The 16,247-nt window shown below is 39.5% G+C and overlaps 1 protein-coding gene across 1 annotated transcript in view; it reads right to left on the bottom strand.

The window, feature by feature from the left end:
- Positions 1-11,051: 11,051 nt before the first annotated feature.
- LOC117448860 (metabotropic glutamate receptor 4-like) overlaps positions 11,052-16,247 on the bottom strand; it is a 250,368-nt gene continuing 245,172 nt past the window's right edge. The window contains exon 11 of the mRNA XM_034086153.2: positions 11,052-14,729. Coding sequence (XP_033942044.1) covers positions 14,680-14,729 — 50 coding nt within the window. The 3' untranslated portion in view covers positions 11,052-14,679. The remainder of the gene's footprint in view (positions 14,730-16,247) is intronic.

The following is a 16,247-nucleotide window of genomic DNA, read 5'->3' as shown; positions in this document are numbered from 1 at the left end:
ACAAATATTGATAGATGTCTTGTAATGCACTAATGAGGAACCTGCAACCCAAGTTTTTCATTCAGTGCAGAACTACACCACAGTTGTGTAGGCCTATATGATATGTCAATAAACCTTAGAAAATCTTGAAATCTTGAAAGGGATGTGCAAAATAGTCATTACATACAGTCTTTAATTAACAATTAGTAGAGAATAACGAGTAATGAATATACTTTATAGGGATCGTATTAATATCTAATAATAAAAATATTGAAATTCAATAACATGCTTTAACCACCAGGTGTCCCTTTATATCAACTGTGCACCTTTATGGTGTAAATACAGCCTATCTACCAATTGGATCAAATATAAAAGTGAGCCGAATTAGTGTTGATACTGCAAGGAGACGCATTGTGTGAAAAGAAATGTAAGATGTTGTTTAATGGCTGATATATTTATGATCCACGTCACATTTTCAGTTCCTCATGTTTGTCTTCTCATCAGGGCTCTATAAATACAGAACTACGGCAGATATGTAATATGTAATGCAGCCGAACCGTGTATTACAATGCCGTTATGTGATGACTTTCAAAGAGAAAAGCAAGCACACTCGGAATAAGGTATTATTATTATTTCGGTCTGTTTCCGGTATTTGTTAATGACGGTGTGCTGTGAGATTTGAGACTGGAATTGCACAGGGGGGAAATAACATAGGCTATCTTTAGATGCGGATTTTGTTAAACTAATATGTTTAGGCTGTGGACCAACACTATACATTGACGGGGAAGGGGGTAGCAATAAAGATAACACCATTAAACAGTTACACAACACAACAGAAATAATATCGATAGCAGCGTCCCTAGCAACCACCTTGGTAACAATGAAAACGTCGCGATTTCCTGAAGTAATCTTCGTAATAACTAGCAAACTAAAGATCATGTACATCCACTGCACACATAATCTGAAATAACAACTCATATTTCTCGCATAAAATGACATCAAAACGCATTTTAATGGCCAAACTAACTTTAAAATAGGCATTTTACAACTAGAATAAAACGAAGTTCGGCCATGTTTTCTTTTTCTGCAGGGAGACATTTGAAGATCACGTGACATAGACGCCAGCCATCGGAATGAATGGTGAAAAAAACGGGGGCTGAAGTCGAATAGTCCATTTAGCTTAGGAACCTTCCTAAAGGAGTGAAATGACCCGGAAGTCCCTCAGTGGCAGCCATGATAAGTGCCGTTCGAATTCTCTAGAATGATGAGAATGATAGGAAAGGAGGTTTCAAACTTCCTTTATAACCTCCTTTAGCTTAGGAACCACTGGACCTCCCTAACCGACAGGAGAAGCGAAAATGCTGCCCCACAATGCCTTGCAGCCGCAGCATTTGCCGTCACTCAACAGTCGGCCGTTCACGGAAACAACCGATTATGACCGAGAAATTATATCATGAAAGTTACGGTGCTTATTAAGCATTTTAAAACATAGGTGGTAAGTTGCCAAAGTGCTTTGTTTTGAACGTTCATCAGTATTATAATCAAAAAGAGAAATATTAACGTTAGTTTTCACTGAAATTATCAAATAAAGTCAACATTTCAGTCTTTACTGAGCTGTGTGGGGTTTGTTCAACTTTTAAAAGATGTTTGAATGGTGATATACACAGTGATAGATGGTAAGGACTAACGTTTATAATAAATACATTTGTATTGATTTTAAGATCTTTAGTTCATACAATCATACGTAGGCCTATTGGGATCATTTGTATTAATGTGGACCGGAGGGAGAGGGGGACGAGCAGAAGTTTCACTTTCCTTTTGTATTTCAATTCCAACTTTGGTCCTGAAGAATATGTTTCTCTGTTGTCCACGTTCATAAAGCAAAGCAGCAGCATCAGAGCACGGTGCAGAGTCTCTAGATGAGTTCACAGTAGTCCCTTGTTCTTATTAAACATCCATGTTGTAGTCCGCTGTATAGAAAACTGTGGTTTCCATGGTTTCCCCACAGCAGCAGACGCACACAATGACGTCCGCTGGTGCATCATAAACACGTCGGATAGTGAAAGTGCATTCGGATTTTCTAAAGTACCGCAGTCTCTTCTCCTAAGTCCTTTTGAATTCTCCTATCCACTATCCCTTAACCCCGTGACGTTTCACTCAGAGGTCAAGGAATAGACGATAGGGTTAGAATTTAGGAGCTGATTTTTAAACTATCCGACTGCAGCCGGGGTTTGTCAAACAGAGCACATGGTGTAGGCCAAACGATAGCTGGGGATTCTGGGTAGTGTAGTGTCTTCTGCCATCCTTTACTCAGAAAACATATTTGTTTCTCCGAATCGAAGGGGAAAAATACAAAAGCATTGTACACAATTTAAACCAATCAATGTTGTGTAATTAACAAGGATAATCTGGTGTTTTTTAGTCGATGAGTAGTGCAGATATCACTGTAAAATCAATCGACAGTAAGAGGAGTACTTACTTCCGGGTGTAAAATTCTCCGTTATCCAATGGGAATGGATGCTCACATTGCCTTTAAGGGCAGCCGGCATAAACGAATGCCGTGCTTCCATGAGCGTCAAATCCCGACGCAGATGGGAATACATTGCAATCAGTTGAAAGCTATTTGCGTCCCTTTATGACGCTGAAGGAGCCTAGGAGCGTCACAATTGGACGCCACGGACACTGACCAAACGTCGCTATTGGACGCTTAGGGAGTGAGAGTGTGTTGGGGAGAGAGGCGTCCATCTTATACGCCGAGGCGTGGAGAGGACCCGCTCGTAACAGGTACGTCGTGATTATAATACTAACTGGTGTGTTAGTACTATACTCTTCTGCGAGGCAGAATAGGGTAGCCGGCTAACGCCCGTCGACCGAAATTAGCTTTTGGTTCAGTCTGTGGACTGTTAAGCTAGCCCGGCTACCATTAGAGATGTGCTCTGAAGCGAGAAGAGGTGTTTGAAAGACGCATGCGTCGTGGCGCAGGCTACTTATAGGGGGTGATTTCCCCTGACGTTGACGTCAAGATCACCAGCCAATCAGGATTGGCGTAATGAGATTGATGCTTCTGTTTGCTCCGCGATGAGGCGCATCCCATAGTGAGACATCGAATGGAGTGTTATGAATGAGAACTGCATTTTCTTGTGATATGCAGATGTATTTTGGGATATGAAACTTAAAGGTCCCATGTCATGCTTTTCCGGTTATTACCCGTCCCCTTGTGTGTTATGTAGCTTTTTATGCATGTAAACGGTCTGCAGAGTCACAAACCCTCAAAGTACACCCTGTAGCGAGTACAACTCTAACACAGAAAATACCTGTCTATGCTGCCCCAGAACGCCTCGTTGGAGATTTATCTTTTTCCTCCTGGGTACAGTGACGTGCCCATACCCCAATGGACCCATTGGTCCAAATGGACCAATCTGTGGAGCTCCTCACACACACACACTCTCTCAGCGGCGAAACCGTGACGTGCTGTCCTCCTTCCCGCGTCCATTTGCGATGTCTCGTTGTCTTGCAGACCCCACGCAGCAAGCAGGAAATGAACCCAGCAGCGAGCGGCAACATCCCACCAACACGGCACCCAGACCCCACGCAGCATTCTCATCTGTTTGTCATTGCTGGTGTCACTTGGTTGGTGATTGGCTAATGGTTACACAAGCCAAAAAATCGTTATGACATCATAAAGTGGCCAAAATCTGATCAGCTCATTTCAGACAGGTTTTCATATAAATGGATCAGGACAAAAAGTGAGCGAATCTTTTTTCCTGAAACTTTCAGAATCTTTTAACGCAGAGGGGACACATATTTATGTATACAAGACATGACAAAGTGGATTTTGCAAAATAGGTGACCTTTAATTCCTTTTACTGAGAAACATATATTATATATTATATCGCAAGAAAATACAGGCTTACTGTACATAATGTAGCATTGAGGTACCTTCAACTGAACCGGTTTCCTTCCTTTTGTCATTAGAGCTTCGCAGCCTCCTAGCTCCATCACTCTCAGTAAAGCCCTGTCTACTGTCAGCATTAGTTGAAAGAAGCTGCATCAGTCATACAGTGAGACGCATGAGCATGGAGTTAGGATTAATGAAACACCACATTCAGCTGTTGGAAATCTTGTTGTGTTTTACCCCCTGGAGTCGGTGGACGCGCCAGGTGTGCATAATTTATGTAATTAATCATATCTTTTCGATTATAAGGAGTAGAAATATGATTTAAATATCCGCGGTTCCGCTGGAAGTTTAGCCTTCCAGCAGTACCTCCTGTGAGACTGTAACCAGGGCACAGCAACCAATATGGCCGTTCAAAGCAGCTTGACTCGGCGTTACACTGTGTGGGATTGGTGGATTTGTGTGTCCGTCAAGGAAATCTCGGCCAGCAACCTATGTTGGTCTGAAACCACCAATGGACACTCGAAAAATCACTAAGGACTTACCCACCAAGAAAAAAAAACATAAACCACGTGTCTCCCATCAGTTTACGTCTGGCTTGGTAGTGGCGTACTTCCAAGTCACTTCCTTCAGAAACGAAGCAAGTATACTTCCAAGCCACGGCTTCGGAAAACGAAGAAGAATGGAACAGGCTAACAAGTGTGCCACTCTCTCTAACGGTTTCAACATAAACTGTACCGAAAATAAATACCTCACGATGTCTATCTAATTATGAACTTGCTTTACTTTCACGGAACACATTTTTGGTAATAACAAACAAATGCAACAAAGTAACATATTTACCAACACATGTTCTACGCCACTATACTTACATTTAAATGTGTGCTGCGTCGGTTCAGCAATTCTCCGCAAGGGTTTTTGAAATTGGTCCGTGTGCAAAGCATTGTGGGGATTTTAAGGATGCGAAGTCTACCCATGTGCAACCTCGAAATTCCCCCCAAACCAAGGACGCGGCCTCGGTGGAATTCCAAGTATGCTGGAGATTGGAACAGTCCTTCGGCGGCACTCGATGACGTAGCATCCTTGAAATATTGGCTTGGAAGCCAGAATCCTCGAGATTGAGAAACGGCCAGAGAAAATGGCAAAAAAAAACGTTACAATTGCCGACTTCGCTTGAGATTTGTTTCGCTTGCAGCAGTGAAGATAGAGCCTCAGAACCTGAAGTCTCCCACTTGTTGAATACAAAGACAACTACAAGGATCCATTTGGACATGGGTGAGTGTAAATATTACAGTAATAGTGTACTTGCAATTTGTGGGGAATACCGCGAAAATTAACAATAGGTTTATTGATTTCTTTTTTTTATCGATAGTCATGAACCTTTTCTTGGGACAAATAGACTCTCCATTACGTTTACACTGTGTTAACGTGTTTTATGTGTAAACGTTATTTTGGTGGGTAAAAGTGAGATTACATGTGTAGATGATTCAAATAATCATTTATTCGTCCCACAACGGGGACATTTACAGTAGCTATAGACCTGTTTTTGCCATCGATTATTTGATCATACCTTCCTGTACAGATGAGACTTTGTTATACTGTAGATGTATTTGCCTGTGATTATGTTACCGTCCTGTACAGATGAGACTTTGTTATCAGATGTATGTATATGTGTGTCTGTGATGTTATACTGAGTGTAAAGTAACTGGAAATACCTGTGTGTGTGAGAGAGAGAGAAAGAGAGAGACTCCTGTCCCACCTCCCAAACTTTCTTTTTATGTGTGCATTGTTATTTGTGCTTGACCAACATTTTACTTGAACTGTATTTCAATGAAATTAGTAGTAATTATTGTACTACATTTTAATTTGTTTACAGAGATGTTTCACAGCTGCCTGGGCTTAGTGGCCCACAGGCAGCATTTATCAAGCAGCCAGAACGTCCATCTGTACCTGCCCCAGGTCAAGATCTACTGTGGCTCAAGGGCCTTCACCAGAGCCATCACCACCAAGGACCAGCAGACCTACACAGCAGTCCATGCACCATCACCCCCACCTACACAGCAGCCAGACCCAATGTATTGGAAGACGGACAAATACCTTGACACTGTCTTTACATTTATAATATATAGTTGGTTGAAAGTTCTGATGTCCAATATTGTAAATAGTGAGATTTTCCAGTTTCTTATATGTATATAAATAGTTGGTTGAAAAAACAAATTTATAATAAATTGTTGGTTGAAAAAAAAAGTTTGAATGCTCAATTTGCATTTGTACACATCACATGAACCTTGGTATGTAATATGAAGTCATTATTCAGTCCTAATGTATCTCAGTCCCTGTTCTGGGGAAAGTAGAGCAACACCTATTTTACTCAAAATTCAAATTGAATTAGTTTCATTTTAGACATGAATTACACATTTATATACAGTGTAATTCTAATATTTCACTAGTTTTGTGATCCTAAGACTTTGGTAACCAACTAACACCCACAAAATTGGATTACATGAGTACATGAGTTTTGAAGATTTTCCGAAAATTGGATGTCAAATGTTAAGCTTTAGAGACACATATCTCATCAATCACACAGTGCTCTAAGGATGCATTTGCATTTATAGCAAGACCAGATATTGTCCTGAACATTTTGATATGTGACACATGGGGTGCCATGTTATAAGAAGTACATTCAAAAGGTGATTTAAGGAAACATCTATAAATCGAGAAAATACCCTTAGACTCCAGAGGGTTAAACAACAATAACCTCCTAAGGAGAACACTATAAAGCTGGATTTGACCTCATTAATTCAGCACATTATCATGTCTTCTGTGCAATATGAGAGGAATCGTGCAATTTAATTTATTATTTATGTATTTATGTACATATTCCCTATCATGTCTATTTAAGTCCCATTTCTTGTTTTGATATTGTCTTGTTTTGATATTGTCTTGTTGTTGCACGTTGGCACCTTGAGTTCATATTGTAATTTTGTTGTACTTGTACAATGACAAATTAAAGATCTTATCTTATCTTACATTGTACTTTATGATGCAACACATCCAGCAGTGGTAAATTCAATACACTCGACCTTGCATCTGGGCACTGTCCTCACCACATTCAGAGAGAAACAAACACCTCAGCCACATTTAGTGCTTTTCTCCTGGGGACAAAATAAAATACCCACATGCTGGTTAGAGCAGCAGCGTGGAAATATCACAGTGATATTTCAAAGGAGAAAAAGGTTTTTATTTTCAGCAAGTATTCCCTTAATGATTTCACGAACAGTACTTATTAAATTGCGCAATGGGCAACTCGACATGGTGGTGATATTACATTTATTGGAGGAATGTTCAAAAGACGTGGCGTTTTCTTGGTAATTTGTGGGAAATGAAGAGAATATTGCATCCTGGGCTTAAAAACCATGCAAGGAAAATTGAACAGGAAAATCCAATTGAGAATCCCATTACTTAATGTGTGAGTAAGAGAGACAATCAGTGGCTCGGGTTAACAGGTCTGGAAACAGCAGTATACTAAAGGATTATATATGTGTAATACTTTCCTCATAACAAACTCATGCCCTCTGACTCATATTTCTTCTTTTTAAAAGGTTTTGCCTTTCCCCTAACTTATAAATATACCATCTTCTTCTTGAACTGATTTAAGCCTCTCTGACAAACATGTGCAAAACCGATCTCTGAGGAAATGTGGATAGAAAGGACAAGATTTAAGTGTAAATGCATTTACTTTTTGAAAACAGGGCACCTTTCAGCCCAGAGAGAGAAATAATATATCACCAGTGAAACAACTTCTTAGATAAAGCTATAGCATATATGTGTGTGACTTCTACTTGAACCTTTTTAAGAGTTACTTCTTTTTTTCTCTGTTTTTGAGTTCAAATCAGGATGTCTGTTTTATAATTACACCTGACATCAGGTCTGTGTTTCCGGTCAGGAGGTCAATGAGACTATAGTCTCTTCAGCAGCAGACTCGTATTGGTGGTTTGTCAAATTAATCATATGCAACGTTTTTTTTTCCATATGCTCTTTTTAATAATCTTAATTGGGTGTCATAGTGGCTTAGGGTTCCATGTGTAATAATTGTAACGTTCTGTTACAAAACTTATTTTCAGTCCAAAAACCTTTAGAATACTGTACCAATCTTATGAGACAATAAAGTCAGTTCTTACCCTAAGCCCTAAGCCTAACCCTGACACAAAAAGGGTTCATCATAAGTTTACGGAAATATGTTTCATCTAACCTCTCGCTAGGATTGATTCCTTTTCAATGATCTCTACACACTCGGTTAAAGCTGTCTGCTAGCATCCTCTATGTGCCTTCAAAGTAAACCAAGTGATGAAGGCAGGCATCTGCTAATGGTTGAATTTATTATGACTGATAAATGATCTCATTCCAGGTTCTAACAGATGTATGTCTCCAATGCTAAGTGGTTGTCAGACAGCATGCTACAAGTTGCATTTAGATGTATTGCTACCTCTTTCTAAAGAAGTCTTGTAACATCAAGGCCCCTCCTTCAGTCACAGAGACTATGTACCTGCATGAAAACTAAATCAGTGTCCTGCAGGGAGAATTTTCTACAGTGGAAATGTTCAACCTCAGCCATGACAAAAGTGACTTTGCTACAGCAGTGATGTGTAGTATTAAAATGGCTGAATATGATGTGGCAAATTAAATTTGTCTTGGTGGCCTAACATGAAATTTCCCTTCAGACACTTGGACATGTCTTGACAAGAATATCACAGGCTGGTTTAATAACACTATCTCTTTGGAGGAAGACCATAAAATAAATTAAATAAAATGAAAAGAACCATCCAAATAATGGAATTTGCAATGTACTCTGAGGATTGCTGGTAGTGAAAATATTCCTCCAATCGCCCCCCAACCCTAGTTAATGTTTAAAATAAGTATCTTATAACTAGGTGTTTAGGTCTAAAGTTTTGCAGATTCATGAACCAAAACTGCATTATGTGCTGCACATTAGGGATACAATTTTCATTAATCTCTTGACATAATTAGTTATTGTAATATACTGTCCGACAGTGAGAGAAAACTGTTAAGAAAAACAACTATCTTTGCTTTCACAGAACAAAAGAGCAACACCTGCAGTTTGAATCTTTCTTTTCCTATTAAAAGGAAAATGCTCTGCAGTATAATGGTGAGTGTAGCCAAAGGGAGCAGAGACTTGATTAGACCTTGTAAAATGTGCATTTCATACTGGGGAAGTGTACTATATATCACAACTAATAGACTATACAATTGTGTACATACTGCTGTGTTGCTAATTGTGCCGGGCTGGGGATTCACTTAGAAGACACAAGGCTAATGATAATGCTGTATCAGTGAACATCCAGATGGCAATTTCAACCCTGCAGTAAAATGCACTATAAAGATAGTTTTACCAGCTCTAGTTTTCATTAAGAGTGGCTCTTAAATATGTCAGTTTTATTGATAGTATGATATTTTCTCAATTTGTTCAAGGCTTATGCTGCAGGTGTCGCTGAACATATCGATCCACCATCAAACCGAGGTTAAGGTCGTGGCTCCACTGATTACCGCAGAAACTCTAGTACACAGTTGTCATTCAATCCCGACTTTGAAAGAGAAATTGCAGCTCAACAGTGGCCTTGAGATCTTCCCCACGTTTCTTTCCAATTTAGTATTTTTCACTAATGGTGAAATCAATTTCCCCCCATCCCCCTGACAGCTTCTCCTCTGGCAGATCCCAACACTTTATGGTTCAGCAGTAAAATGACGAAATTGAGAAACCTGATTATTTCATGTGGCCAACACATTCTAGCCGATTTCGCCATTCCAAATAAGCTCTTATGATCACAACAAGGTCATTGATTATTTTGCACTTTACAAGTTTACTGCGTTTAATGCATTTTTAGTTATCATTTACATATGTTATTAATCTGCCAATTCCTTTTTCAATGAAGTCAGACGACACTGGAAAACGACCATTAAAGGGACAAAGGTGTACACCTTGTTAAAAATAAAACATACGGAAACTATTTTGGTTAGTCTTCATCACTATTCGAACAAACACTACACGTTTGGGTGAAGTGAACCCGAGTAAAAAGCTAAAAGAAAAGCCAGCTCTAACGGTTTTCCCCCTGCTCTCTCTCTCTCTGCCCGCTGAGCAGTAAAATGCCTAGATGATTCCTGGTAATCGGTTATATTTACCAGGCACAACCCTTTTTTTATCTATAGCGAGTCTGTGTGCGAAATGTGGTCCTAGAGACAGCTACGATAGTGGAAAATATAAGAGGCCGTTTTAAAGGTCACCTATCATGCTATTTTTAGCCAATATATATATATATAAATATATATAAAAAACATGTCTATAATAATAATAATAATAATTAAAGCTGCAAGCAGCGTTGAGTGGGTCTTCGACGCTCCCCAGGCTGTTGTCCGCACGTCAACGTCAGGCAGATGTCTCGAGGACTTGGCCGTTGGCAAACGTGGGAAGTTTCAGGCCAATCGGACGACGTACATAGGAGTTACAGCAGTATAATAAACATTGTGTTTGATGGAGAGTGATCTTTCGCCATGGCAACGGCATTTGATGACACCCCATAATACGTCTAGATGTGTTCAGGGCTGCCTCGTTATCAAACCTGTGAAGTCTTGGGCCGTTTGGAGCATGTTCAATGGAGTTATGAGAAGACCGTGTTTCATGCCGAGGGATCTGTCGCCATGGCAACGGCATTTGATGACACCCTATAATACGCCTAGATGTGTTGAGGGCTGCATCGTTATCAAACCTGTGACGTTTTGGGCCGTTTGGAGCATGTTCAATGGAGTTATGAGAAGACCGTGTTTCATGGCGAGGGATCTGTCACCATGGCAACGGCATTTGATGATACCCATAATACGCCTAGAAGTCACACTTGCAGCTAAACAAGGGTCCGCTCCTTCAGGTGGAGGGTGTAAATACTGCGGCAGGCACAGGGACAAACTCCCATATCTCCGGCAGAAACAGGAACTGTCGTCACAATAGTCTAGTATCAACATCTTTTGGACAACAAATAATAAATACTATATTATGATCTGCTTGGTTTTTGCATTGCTGTTGAGACCAACTCAATAATATAAAGCACACTTTTTTAGCAAAACAGTCTTTTATTAGAAATATCTTGTATAAAAATGAACATGCTCTACACATTTACAATTTTTTTTTTTTCTATAGATGATTCATAAATATCCAGGCACTGTAATTCTTTTTTTTATAATTCAGTACATAAAGCAGACATGATCAATCCATTTTAATAACGTACATTAACTTGCCACTTCATTTCAGTCGGCACTTACATAATTCTATTTTGTAACACAGACAAAGTGTTTTAGAAAAATAAAGGGGAGGGAGGGGGATGTGGCAAAAAAAAGCATTAAATTATCATATTCACAAAACACAAACAATTCCACAAACAATACTTTATCAACTGATGAGAAAAACAACATTTGCAGCAACACTCCAGACGTTTGATGAAGCTGAGAGAATCATTATTTGACCCCAAAATACATTTATAATCCTGTGCAGTAGTTTTTCCTTCTGGACATTACACATTTTCTCTCGAGTTGTTCACATGACTTCTTATGAGATTTGACATGCAACATACATATTTTTGCATCGCTGAGGATTACATTAATGAGACCAATTCCAGAGTTACTGTTTATGACAAATACTTTAGAGACTGCAGACAGATATGGAGTTTACACACTTAAATATAAATTGTACATTGAGTCCTCTCCACTTCATGTTTGAACAGAATCCACTTGAAAGGTGACGGATGCAAAGCAAACGACACCATGATCCGTGGAAAGAATGGCAGGAGGAATTGAATGGGTATGAGGCACAGAACGAAGGCACTGGCCCTTATTTATCAAGCAGTTGAATCTTCTAAAATGTGAGGTTGTCAATCTTACTTTACAAATCAATTAATGGTAGAAGAATGAGCAGCAACTATGTACAAATCAAAAGATAAATACATTACAAACTCAAAGCTTTCAAAAAGTATTTTAAGTTCATGGAGACAAATTCCACTTTAGCTTAATTATGTTTCGAATGTATTTATATGTATATGTAATCCGGCAAATACCAACATACTTTTCTCTAGGACTGTTAAAACAGAGCTAAAGTGCTGGCTCTACAGAGATTGTATTGGGTCTGTTGAAAGGTAAAGCACTACTTAGGAAATTCTATGCCTGTCATCCACCTAATTAACTTTGAACATGTATGCCATTTGAGGGAACTGAGCTTACACCTTCTCCAAATGGGTCTCCATGCTGAGTAGCTGCGTGAGCCTAATTTTGTGCCCAACATACTATTAAAACTCTCATTATCCATTCCCACTGGAGCTTCAAAATTAATGACCCAGAAAAGCAAAACAATCCTTTGCAAAGAATACAGATTAAAAGTTCATTTATCACAAATCATAGGAGGTCCCCGTGTAATACTCTACTATGGAAGCTATCATAACACCACGCTTTAGAAATGATATATTTGGGGACTGATTCCTTTACAAACCAAGTGATTTATATATTCTAGCTCCACTGCAATACCGAATTATATTTTTTAAAAAAATGCTATATCTCTAAATTACAATTACGCAGTGGCGAACCGTCAGGGCCTTCAAGGTATTCAGAGAATACCCTGGAACACTCAGATAAAACAAACAAAAAAATCGATTTAATTATATAAATAAAATGAATAAATGAGAATGGTATCTGTGTTGTTGATCTGTAATATTACAGTGTTACGTTGATTTGTTTGTCCTTCTCGGACCATGCACTACGCATTTCAGTGGTTTTGTGTTAGAAAATAAAGCAACCAATCAGATCTTGTTCTGGGTGTCTGGGTAGAATATCCTTCAACCAAGGTTTTCTACATCCTTGAAAGGATGCCCTGGCCGTTGCACTGAATGAGAGCGTTCGTTTGGACTGACAGTTTGATCAACCAATCATATATTGATTTGTAGCCAATGTGCGTGTTCTTTCAGAGTTTCCCTCGGTTCCAGGGTATTCTAGAAGGCCCGCTAGTTAACTGGCTCGAGACAGAGGATCTAGAACGAATGCGACGAAGCAATTCATGCCGTTTTATTGTTTTTAACGTTGAAATGACAAGTGCAACAGGTGAAGATGAAGTTGTTACGGAATTGTTGTAAGTACCCTTTTCAAGACGACAATTCAGTGAAAAGACGGATATTATAATGCCGCGGAGGGGGGGTGGCGGCGGCGGCGGGGGGGTGTGTGTCTAGTCTACAGAAGGTTCAGTTGTGATAGACACGGTTCGCCACTGCAATTACGCAATTATAGAGGATAATATGGAAACACGAGTAGGTGTGGCGCAGTGGACGGGTGGCGCAGTGGTCTGTGCGTTTGATCATCAGAGCAAGGGGGCGTTGGGGAACTCCAGTTCGAAACCCGCTCCCGCCCCGCTGCGTCAGGCCGTTGTGTCCTTCACCCGAATTTGCTCCTGTGGGTATTGTCCACAGTAGATGACCTTTACATGTATGATCTGTATGTGTAATGTGTATTTGTAAAGCGCTTTGAGAGTCTTTGATAAAGCGCTATAATAAATATAAGGATTATTATTAGGTGTGCATTTTAAGAAGGAAGTGTTCCTTCTAGTATTACATCTAATGTTTGCTAGACTGTAAGTTTAACAAATGGGGAAACATGAATCTCTCACAATCTTCCAGCTGCTCACATTTTTTTTACTAAGGCTTCAACAAGTGTGTGATAAATAAAGGCCAATAAATGATGGGATGCTGGGATGTTTGCTTCAACAAGTCTTGAAGTACTGGCTGACGTTTATGGATTGTGGTGTACTGTAAACTATGACATTATTTAATGGCAATTTGCTGTGAGTTTCACTCCTTTTGATGTATAAAAATGATTCTTTATTCAGAGGAGGGTAACCCAGTTGTGGGTAATGGTCCAAAATGACATCTCCACTGTGAATGACAACCATGACAAATGTTGCATTCCAAAGACATTGACAACACAGCACAGTACACGTGATGCTCCCATAAGCATGCTCTGGGACTGTACACTAGGTTTGCCAAGATGATGTTAGCATCATCATCATCATCATCATTATGAAACATTTATAAAAAAAAAAGATAAACTGGGATGACCCACTGCTTTATTTATTTTCAGGTGTTTCAGATCAGATAAGATCATGTAGGAATACTGAATGTACTGTAGTAAGGCATGTACCATTTGAAGAGTACTGCAGCTTTAATAACACCGGTAACCAAAATAATGACTATATTTTTATACTGTTTCATCTTGTCGACTGCATTTGACTCAAGCTAAAACAGAATGCTTTTTTCTCCCCGTCTTTGTTGAAATGAGACAAAAAGATTGAGCATCAGAGATCTGAACTGAAATTGTGTGCTTTACACTTCAGAAGGAAAACATACTGTAGACTCCAGGTGGTTTACTCCTAGCCTGCATCTGGAAACGTCACTGTTCAACGCTCACTTGTGTCTGAGAAAGGGTGGGAAGAGGAAAATTAACTGTCCAATCCCCCTATCATCTCCCATCTCTCATGTAAATCCACTCATTTCTCAACCATTTGGCATTCAAGCATTTTACCTGATGCTCTAGAAAAATATGACATCCTTTCTATTCATGGAGTGACAAATTCCCATCTTTCCACCCCAGCCCTCCTCTGCTATAGCAGCTTGGAAGTCCTCCAGTATATCCCCAGTATTCCCCACAATCAGGTGATTCTTCCTCAGGCAGGCCCTGGCTCCGCTTCCTCTGTTCCTTTTCCCGGCTTAGATGGCATGGTTACTGTAGCTTATGTACGTCTGCTTGGAAGCCAGCGCTGTAAGTGAAGGTGTGGGAGAAGAGAGGAAAGAGTTAAAAATGCAACAGGAGAGATTTAGGCGTGAAACGCTAATCTCTCAGTGCACGTGTTTGAATCCAGATTGATGGAGGGTTCTATTTATGGATGTCTTCATCTAATGAGTGCCGGTGGAACCAATCATAATAGCAGGGTGTTGGATCTATCTTTGTATTGCATATAGAGAAATGTGTAATATACATATCTGAAGGCAGTAGAAACGGACTTATTCAAACTGCTACAGTGATAAGATGATACAAAACAGATAAGGGCTGTTAATAATAATAACCGTTTGAACTGCCAATATCTTTAATTAACCATAGTTGTTTAATCTTTGAAATGCCAATAAGTAGTTAAAAAACTTCAGCACAATTTATCATTATTTAAAATTACAACTTCAGAGTTTATTCTTCTTCATATTCAATTGTTGGTTAAAAAAAGGCCTGAAACATTGAATCAATTATCAAAAAAGCTATGTGTTAAATGTCTTCCAATAGACTCGTATACTATTCAACAATGGATTTTGGACGTCTTCGTAGCATGGGGGGGAAACTATTGTTAAATTGAATGTAAATCGTCACATTGCAGACATTTTAACAGGCTTTGGAAATGGCCATATCAACTGAAGTGCCTGCCATTACTGTAGCATGACAGAAATCAGGGAAACCTCTGTCATTATGTTTTTCTTCACAGCTGTAATATCATTCAATTTTATCAGACATTGCATCACATACAGTATAGCGCCACGGGGCAGATCACAGCAGTGTGCAATAGTAACCATTCAAATGCAAGTCTTTCTCTACATGCAAATACCTGAATTATTTTCTGTGCACCAAGCAAAACATGCATCAGTCAGTCAGTCAGTGTATTACAGTACCATTTTTAATGTAAGGTGAATTAGATAATATGTCATCTGACTTGGCACTATACGTGTTTTCATCAATGTTTGATAACAGTTCTCATTATCCTTTAACATACTTTTTTATGATTCATGGCATGAGCTGGGAATAAAACACATAAGACAGACGACCGCAGGGCAGACCACAGTCGCCGTGAGAAGCCCGACCCGTGGTGAAACATGACTGTCATACATTATAAGTACCTGTGTATGTGCAGTCATGCTCCTATGCGCACATATGTCTGTGTGCAAGTGTCATCGTGTACATGTGTGCCATTTTTTGAATAAAACTGTCCTCAGCGAGCATGCTTGGAGTGGTGGTAATCACACTACCAATCTGCCAATCTGCCCACAGCAGGCTTGGCTGATTGAATATGTCAGAGGGGATGAATCCAATCAGAAGACGGCTAAAAGCCAGAGTCGGGGCCAAAGTGTTGTAGAGGAGAGATATGTAATGGTAAATGTTTCTGTATATTTGTCAGTGCTACGTTGGGTGTATGAATGGGGGGCGGTATTCTTGCCATTTCATCCAAAGCATCTCTTCCAAGAGAAGCATTGATAAATGAACCTTAATTGAATATGTATGTGCTGCCAAGATAAAG

The sequence above is a fragment of the Pseudochaenichthys georgianus genome, chromosome 7 (assembly GCF_902827115.2).
Source record: "Pseudochaenichthys georgianus chromosome 7, fPseGeo1.2, whole genome shotgun sequence".
Classification (NCBI taxonomy): Eukaryota; Metazoa; Chordata; class Actinopteri; order Perciformes; family Channichthyidae; genus Pseudochaenichthys; species Pseudochaenichthys georgianus.
Note: the sequence above shows the minus strand (reverse complement) of the source record. Positions and strands in the feature narration are given on the sequence as shown.